We start from the raw sequence: 9,395 nt of genomic DNA, 5'->3' as shown, positions 1-9,395 counted from the left end.
CCATGTACGCGCACATACACCATCTGACACCTAGGGTGGACATCGCTGCTGTCAGTGGGTGGAGATGGCGGTCCAGACAGTGCCGCGGGATGGGACGATGGGGGGGCGGGGGGACAAGATGAGGGATGATCACCCAAAAGTCGGTCTATGCTGCTGTTACTGGTTTTGAGTTTTTTTGTTCTTACCTATAACATCTGTTCAATTGCCCACGCTGAATGATCTGACGAGACTCTGGACAACACACTAATGGAACCACATCACTAATGTACGGTGACTTTTACCCTTGATGGAATGGACTACCTATTGAGATCCAACGGGTAACTGAGTCAACAATGTCATCGACATGCATGTTAGATTTTATATCTGCTCAACTGAAATGTCTATTTGATATTGATGGATGGTTCACTGAATGGTCGGCTTTACAGAATGCATTTTGTCTTTCTTGAAGATGTAAAATCAAAATTAATAGAAACAGATTCAAACAGAATAGCAATAGTGCACTGCATTCAGCTATTTATGTTTTGTTTGCACTTCAGTGACATTTGACAAGTCTCAAACTGTGTCATCAAAGTTTTTTATGGCTTTGAAGTATTGATGTGAACATAAAGCTGAGGGTTTCAAAAATACAAAATGTGCAGTGAGGCCAATGAACAACACCTCCCCTCTGTCCCACAGTAAATAATTTGAGCATTCACTGTAAGCACTCACTGCTCAAGGGTGCGACCTGAGGCCACAATATAGAAAAATATATATAGTGGTGCACCAACAGTAAATAATAATATGAGACTCCAAATCAAAATGTAGAATGTTCAATATCTTCTTTATTGTGCTTGTGTAGTGGATATACAGATCCAAGTGTTACAGGAAAACAACATAGCCAATGCATTTCGTTCACCACTGTGAACTTCTTCAGGGCCGTAATTTAACAAAGACAAAACATACGTAAATAAAATCACAAATACTATACATAATATACCAAAACTACAATAAACCCAAAGTAAAAAGACCAATACCCAATTCCAAAAACAGAGAGAGGGAATGTCCCTTTAAAATTATTATCCTACGACCTACATTGTTACAAAAGATACAATGGATTCATAGAACTGTCTTAAAACCACATTTTAAAAAAGTTACTATATACATTGTGGAGTAACAAGCAAACATGCCTCCAACATGTCTTATGTGGTACATGTTACGGTTATATCAAAACACATCCAACCAATTAGTCTCAATATTTCATATACCAGTCATAACAGATTTTATAAAATACATCAACAAAAGTGAGAGATACCAGAGCCCTAGGATCTGAAAGTAAATGAACATCATTCAACACGTTTCAGTACGTGTACCAGCAGAATTCAGAACATTACAAAGGAAAATAATTAAGTTGACAAACACTATCATGGATATATTAGTTGATAGTACGAGTCTTACTAATGTCCAGTGAATGAGGTATTGCATTTTTTTTTATCTGTTTTTATTAATTTGATTGACAGCACAGACATATACAGCATAACACATGCTCTGCCCAAGTCATGATGGGTTAGCGGCATTGGTAGATAGTGAGAAATGGTACAGAGATGATTAGGACATGTCAAAAAATGTCTATAACAATGAGCATGCATGAGTGTGCAACATGAAAGGAGAATCATATTGCAGTTGACTTCGGAGGTTAACTACAGCTTTTGAGCGTCCAGGTACAACTGTCTAGCAATTTCAGTAAGTGTGTAATGGTACATGAACAGGGGAGGCAGACAATAATGAACCGGGACAAAGTAAAACATAATGTAGGGTTTTTGTATTGAACTGAAGCACTTTTTGCCCCTTGCCCATCAACCCGATCTAACCACATGCTGCACAAGAGTAATTTAGCGCCTACCCTGAGATCCACACAAGTGTGACAAAGCGTGCACACCTGCCAGTGGCCCTGTGCCACAGTCGCACCAGGCTCCGTGTTAGTCCCTAAGCGCATGTTCAGAGGCGGCCGTCATCGGAATCGGACGCATCCAACTCAGCACTGTGTGCATTTTGTAGTTCAACCATTATTGCATCCCAATTTGGGGCAATTGGGAGCTTACGGGTGCCCAGCGTGTTCTCCCGGTGTAGCACGACGCTCTCTGCTTGGGCCCACATCAACAGGGAGCACCTCCAAGGCAGCACATGAGGCTGTGATCAGCCTTTTAGCTATAGCCAAGCCTACATCTAGGAAGCGAGATGTTACTTTGTGCTTCTTACTTCTGCTATAGAGGTGTAGGATGCAAGTCTCTCACCTGAAAGGAATGTCGCGTTCTGTGCAACGGGAGAGGACATCTGCAATCACGCCCCAATATCCCTTAAGGGAGGGGCATTCCCATAACATATGTAAGAGGTCTGCATCAACAAGGTGGCAGTGAGGGCAGGCGGCATTGGTACGATGGAAATATCTGTTCATCTTGGATGGGGGAAAGGATGCTCTATGTGTATTATAATGCTGAATCTGGTGGAAACTAATTTTTCGGGGGATACGAGTGGGGCTCTCTGGTCCTGCGCCCATTCGGGATCAGTGAATGGGCGATTCAGGTCCCCCTCCCAATGGAGCCTCAGCAGCGTTAATGTGATCCCATTGTGTTGCCTAAGGGAAGCGGCAAACCACCATGTGAGGTGTCCGCTGTGTATGTAAGTACTGGATCGGTAAGTGTGTTGGGAGATCGTTAGTCATACCTCCCCATCTGGTAGGAAGGGCTGCCACGAGTGAATGATGTAGCAGGAATCGCCCGGGGTGCGTCCCGTCCTTCTCAACCAATGTGGAATATGGTATCAAGACTTCATCTCGGTACACGTCTCCCATATCCTGGATACCCGCTTCTCCTCAGCTGCTGTGGTGACTGCATGACCCCTAGGCGTGCCCTGGAGTGGGAAGGCAGGTGCATATGGCGTCGTGTTCCGGGTAATCTATAGACACCTGCGATATGATGATGTATTGCATTTTTGTGGATAATTGTTTATCTTTCCTTCCTTTTAGTTCTCAAAACAATATCATGATGCAAATTGTATTTTAATTGGAAAGACTGACTTTTTAAACTTCATTCTTTTCCTCACAGTGGTGAACTAAACGCGTTGGCGGTGTTGTTTTGCTGTAACACTTGAATCTGTAGGTCTACTGTACAAGCGCAAAAAAAGGGAATATGGAACATTCTACATTCTGATGTGGACTCTTTCACATTATTATTCCATGTTGGTGCACCACTATATGTATATTTCTATACAGCTGAGAGTTCACCAGATGAACCCCGACTGTTAAAGCAGCAATGGAGAAAGTGATGACTCATTGAAGGAACACAATTTATACATTTGGGTCAACGCAAAAATGTTTCAAGACTAATATGAATAAAATTGTGATAGTTTAGACCCCGCCCCCAGAATTTTTCTGCTTTCCATAGTTGTAGTGTGTTTTCTTTGCTCTTGTGTGAGATCTACAATTAAGAATTATTTGGAAGAGGAATGAGGATTCAATATGTAGGCTATCTCGGGTGAAGGGAAAAGGAAATCAGTAAGAATGTTGATGGGAAAATGGAAATTGACTTCTTTACTTATGTGACCCTTTGATAATATGAATATATTTGTTTGTTTAATGACGTCTATGTTTTTTGGCCCACGGTAACATGGGTATTTCCATTTGATTCCTTAGTACAGAAGAAATGGCTAATTCATTTTTAATCATACTGCATTTTTTTATTGTACCACTTGGACTTTAGAGGGCTATTTACAAAAGCAAGAGCAACAGAACATTAAGAAAGGTAAAAATGTGAGCTATACATTTCTTTTGAGAGAAAGCAACATAAAACAAATGAGTTTTAAAGTTTGCGAAGACCTGTTCATTTGAACTGTGCTTCAATGTACATTAGTTTCAAGGCTTGGACTGAGGACTATGTATTTTACAAATCATCTGATACTCTTGGCAGATAAAAGAAATCTGTTACCATTCAGGCTTAAATATGCGGACAGGCATTTATTTAGCTTTGCGAGTAAAGAGTAGGCAGCAATAGGCTCAGATAAAATGGCATGTGAGGGAATAGCTCCTGCATAAATATCTGAAAACAGAAATGTTCCCTACCCATAAAAAAGATAGGTTAAGGTTACTGCTATACCACAATCCTCCATCGCACCCTGTAATTCATTAAGCAAGAATGATATACAGGTGTAACAATATACATTAAAGAAGTAATGTTGGCTCACTATTTGGAGAGTTGCTGAGAGTTACTCTATTAGTGGGCAGTCAAAGAACAGCATTTGGATTAACTGGTGTTAACATTTGACTTCTGACTGTACCCTAGAGAATATCCTTGTGTAAGCTACTTGACCCAAGCTAAAAAGAAAATGGTGAGGCGGGAGCAAGAATAAAAACTCTTAATGAAATGTTAATATGAGAGAGCATAATGTTTTGTTGACATGGAAGACCATATTCCTGTGGATCCACAAAAGGCTATGTTGGAGGTTTCACTTGCTAGTCATTCTCCTAAGCTGAAGTAGTATGACATTGGTTTCCCAAGAAAACAAAAAGCAGGAGAGGGTAAGGAGGAGGGACGAGAATTTGCTGGGAGGGAGTTTTTGATTTTCCTCAAAACACCCAGGTGTGTAGCTGGAGGGGTACCATACAGCTCCAAGTGCATAGTATTTACTTTTAAAAAGCAGAGTTATCAGATGTTGATTTAACTGAACTGCATCAAGGCAGCAGCTGACCGAATGCACAGACCTGCTAAATGAAAGCATAGGACTGGGAAAGTGGGGGCCTTGATACATAGTCACATGGTTACCATATCAGGGTTGCTACCTTGCTTTAAAAAAAACAACATAATAAGGTGGCAGGAAAATTGAACAAAAACAAGGAAGAATAAAAAAGGGCAGGATTAATGTAGGGGAGAGAAGAGATACTATGGTATAGGTAGGAGGTAGAGGTGCTATGATATAGAGCTTTAAAGCTACAGGAAAGGAACGTCGTACAAGGATGTTGATGGGCAGGTGTGTAGATACTAGGGCACAGATGAGATGTACCATGGTAAAGGTAGGGATAGAAGTTCTAAGATACACATATGGTTAGTGGTACGTAGCAATGCTAAGAAATAGTTAAGGGGGAGATAGTATGCGCTAGGCAGTGGCAAGTGATATCAGGGTGTAGGGGTGCTAGGGTACAGTCATGAGTAGAGGTATAAGTTGTGGTTCCGGACAAGAGCAAACCCCAAAAAACTGTCAAAGTTGGGACGGCACCGACTTGAAAACAGGTAGAGGGATGAAGGGAGGAGAACAGCGTTCACAAGGACGGACATGTCATCTTGGAACGGCATTCATTTGAAAGATTTTGAGGAAAGTGGTTTGCGAAGAAATATTTATTCCTTAGAATGAATTTCCTCGAGGTTGTTCCTCCATAAGGTGAAACTCAAGTTCCATAGTACAGAGGAATAAGAAGCTGCTAGAAATTAGAATGGGGGCCTATTACGATGTCGACACCCTCTTGGAAACTGGAGCGCTCGACCTCTAGTCGGCAGTGCCGACCACCTCATCATGATGAGACCAGACACTGTTCTGTCACAGACTCCCATTCCTCCATGGGAGCTCGTGTTACAGCCATAAACCGTCTGTAACACAAGCTCCCATAGTGGAATGGAAGTCTGTGTTCATCCCAGCATCGTGTGGCACACACGATGCAGGGATCAACAGGGGGGCACCATAGGGACCCCTTTGGCCCCCAACCGGAGGCTGCAGTGTTAAGGGTACACAGGTAGGGGCCCCCATAATCGTTCTCCGACAGGCTTACGATATCGGAAAACCCAACATACAAAGCCTGCTAGAGACAGAGTATGTTATCACAAGGGCGGAAAGACCACCCTTTGGGATTACGGGCCGGCCTCAGATGACCAACAGACTTCTTGAGCCCTTCAGAAACTGGCCGTTTAATTTCTGACCTCCAGAAATGCAATGCGGCGGTCGGAAATTAAACCGAGATGCGGCCCGGAAAGCCGACCGATGGTCTGAGCCTTTCCGGGCTGCATCATAATCTTCCCCTATGTGGCCATGTCGCCAAGAAAACCCTCTCTTCTTGCACAAACATTCCCAAGTAATGTGGAAAGTGGCATTGCTTTATGAGTGGACAGACCTGAGCATATAAAGATAACAAAATACAGGGGATGCAACCGAATGAAACATAGGAGAAGCACTGTTCTGTTCCATAAGTGATCTTTAAAGCACTTTAAAAACAACACATAGCCTGGCATCATACATCTTAAGGGCATCTTCATGGTGGAAAAATCATCTATCACTCCTTCAGCAGCACCTTTCAGCTTGCATGACAACAGCTGCCTGTTTCCCTCCCTGGACCACACGTTCATCAATAGCTTGAGCAACAGGACAGGTAAACAGTGGGACAGAATAGGCACTGTGAATGCCTAACAGCCATAAACATGTAGGATAGTTTCTTAAGCTGAATGCATGTTGCAGACAAAATGTGTGTGCCAAATGGGTGGTTTTCATGTAAGCTGTGCTCAGAAGGGTTTCTTATATGTATGCTTCTTGGAAAGGTCAATTTGTGAGGCTGGTGGCTACCCGGGTGCCACCCTCACACCCCCACGTTCTCTCCCCGAGCCACGCATTCACCGACAGCAGGGAGCGACAGAACCAAAACATAATTGACATCCGATATGCAATGCTTGAAGGGGCTCACTCAAAGACTGCGCACTGTGGACAGTTAAGCAACACTGAGCATGAAGTAGCGTGCTGATGGTTGCAACGACCCAGCCAGCTGCCCGGCTGATGGTTGTCACTAGGACCATTGATGCAAGGACTGTATAGAGCCTTCCGACAATTGTTACTAGGGCCATTCATACATGCATTGTGTGGGGCCCTCATGTTCATGAATGTATGTTACGCCATGCCCTAAGAAACCTCCACTGTTCAGTGTTTGCACTGACATACAACTCTTTTTTAGGCTGGGATTCATTCAGCTTCACTTCTCCAACCCCCTAAACCATCTGTTTAAGTGAAACCACATTACAACCATTGTTTAGTGTAAATGAGATTTATAATATATGGTGTATTTCATCTTTGCTGGCATATAGGGACGCATTAGGTGTAGAAGTCTGCCTAGGTAGTAATTATTTTGTAATGCATGGATAATGAAGCACCAAGGCACTGAAACAGAGGAAATGGGTGTACCTATCATTCATATCAATGGTACACCTAGAGATCTCTGCACTCATCTGGCTAATTGCAGCCCTTACAACAAAAACACCCACCTAAAATAACACTTATCTCCTTTGCAATGCGGATTTCCATGTGCAATGCGGTTTGGCTAGTCACAGCGGATTGAATCACTGGATTGAACTGGACGCCAAAAATATGAGAAAGAATAGGAGCATTGCCCCCAAACTGACCACCGGTAAGAAAATAATTTTGGGTGGATAGGGATAGTTGCCTAAATACCTCCTGGAAATTGACTTTGGAAGTAGGTTCAACCAACTGACAAGCTCTCTCTTGGCAAGTTGGTTCAGATTATGTAGCTAGGTGCATGTTGAATACTGTATTAGAATTTAAAAGACATTTGTTTGAATAAGTACATTAGGAGTTTTATTTATACATATATGCATAGTTCCTATATATTACATATTATATACTGTACACTACTTTCCAGTAGGTTACTGTTTATGTTCGATATCTGGTTTTGATGAAAGAAATTATACTTTTGAACATTACAAATTTTTCAGTACCCATATAAAATACGATACACACTTCCAGGTTAGCCTGGTTTCAAAAATTAAATTTTTACACCCACACAAAGTTGCAAACACAATTATATTGTACAATGGAAAAGCGGCGGTAGAAAGTGCAGTTCGAGACTTCGTTTCAAGGTATTCTGGAAAACTACCAGCCGGCGTAAACGGTCTCTGCGTGGCAGATGACGCCGTACACCCTAGTGTGTTTTCTTGATTTCTGCAGTAACGGAGACAGTGACGAATCAACGCTGCTACCCCTCTGTTGCTTCCATTTTGCAATGACTATCGTTATCGCCAGTACTACAACTGCAGATTAAAAAAAAAAGCAATTAATGGAAGCCAAAACACTTGTGTATTCTTCGAATTCATGCCACTATAATGACTGTTAAAATGCAAATAAAGGTAACGAACTACCAATTAGCAATGCATATTTTAAAAAATAGTTGTGCTCAAGAAATACACCTAGGTAAATAAACTAAATACTAACCTACAGTGTGTTTTTTTTTTTATTTAAACTCTTGGTCTCTTAGTTCTATTGATTTTTACTGTAGCATTTGTGTAGTGCTTACCGCTTACTAACCTTTATGTGGGGCGTGGTAGCGCTTACCCACAAGGATAGTAAGCTATACATGTCATTATTGTAGTAGGAATTCTAGGAGCGAGAAAGTTAGTAAGTAATCTTTAGTTTCATATCACATTCAAAAACCACACTTCCATCCATCTCATGGAGAGTTCCTTTATTTTTAGGTCGAGCCTAGACAGCACTTGGCTGTCTGGAAGATCTGTTGTATATACTTTGTGGGCCCTTTAGCATTGCCCCAGGACTTGTTACTACAGGACTTGTCTGCTTCCACATTTTACTTTCTGCTTAGGGGCTTTCTTTTTTTATTCTCAACAGCTCTTCAACATACCACTGAGTTTTGAGTGGCTACATGCAGACCTTAATTTTTTAGACTCACCTGTTATGTTGGAGGATGGTTCTTCGCGTGAGGTGTTTACTGTTCGTATTTGAAAGTGAGAGCAATCCTGTTAGTTTGATTTGTGAAAGTGAGAGCACCTGTTTATTTTCTTTGAATTTTCGCCCTTTGTGATGTTCAAGAATTGAGTTGAACCAGTGCTGTAGTATGGTTCGGCATTTGTAATGTACATGTTCACAAAGGGAGTTCAACCAATGATTGCCATCGTACGGGAGCATTTGTAATTTTGTTTCCATTCCAGCTGTTTAATTCTTTTTGTTACGATCAGTATGTTTTTAGGTCAAGCCTGGGCAGTCCATGCACTGCTCTGCAAGACATGTTGTATTCAGGTATGGACTTGAAGCTCCGCCTACTCTCCACCTAATTTTTTTTCATTGACTTCTGTCATTGTCCTTTGTAAACGGTGGCTTTTCATTGGTCAATTGGCTTAGTAGTCCCTCCTCAGTCCCGCCTTGTCCCATTTTGTAACCTCCCACGAGGACACCCTCTGTTACATGTGTTGTTACTAAGCAGGCTTTAATTACAGCCTCCGAGCACTATTTTATTAAATGTTTTTCACCTAACTTCTGTTGCAGGCAGGACACGCTCTCCCGCAATGCTTTTTCTCTTCATAGCATGACACGCCATGCTGATACGCTGGTGGCCGCGCCTTTGGTTGATTTGCGGCACTAGAACG

The 9,395-nt window shown here is 42.0% G+C and overlaps 1 protein-coding gene across 1 annotated transcript in view; it reads right to left on the bottom strand.

The window, feature by feature from the left end:
* Nucleotides 1-801: 801 nt before the first annotated feature.
* Nucleotides 802-9,395, bottom strand: part of LOC146863144 (uncharacterized) — a 607,219-nt gene continuing 598,625 nt past the window's right edge. Inside the window, exon 9 of the mRNA XM_085642558.1 lies at nucleotides 802-8,048. Coding sequence (XP_085498684.1) covers nucleotides 7,891-8,048 — 158 coding nt within the window. The 3' untranslated portion in view covers nucleotides 802-7,890. The remainder of the gene's footprint in view (nucleotides 8,049-9,395) is intronic.

This window comes from Triturus cristatus, chromosome 2_2 (genome assembly GCF_964204655.1).
Source record: "Triturus cristatus chromosome 2_2, aTriCri1.1, whole genome shotgun sequence".
In the NCBI taxonomy this organism is placed as follows: Eukaryota; Metazoa; Chordata; class Amphibia; order Caudata; family Salamandridae; genus Triturus; species Triturus cristatus.
The sequence above is the reverse complement of the archived record's forward strand: the minus strand, read 5'-3'. Positions and strand labels throughout refer to the sequence as shown.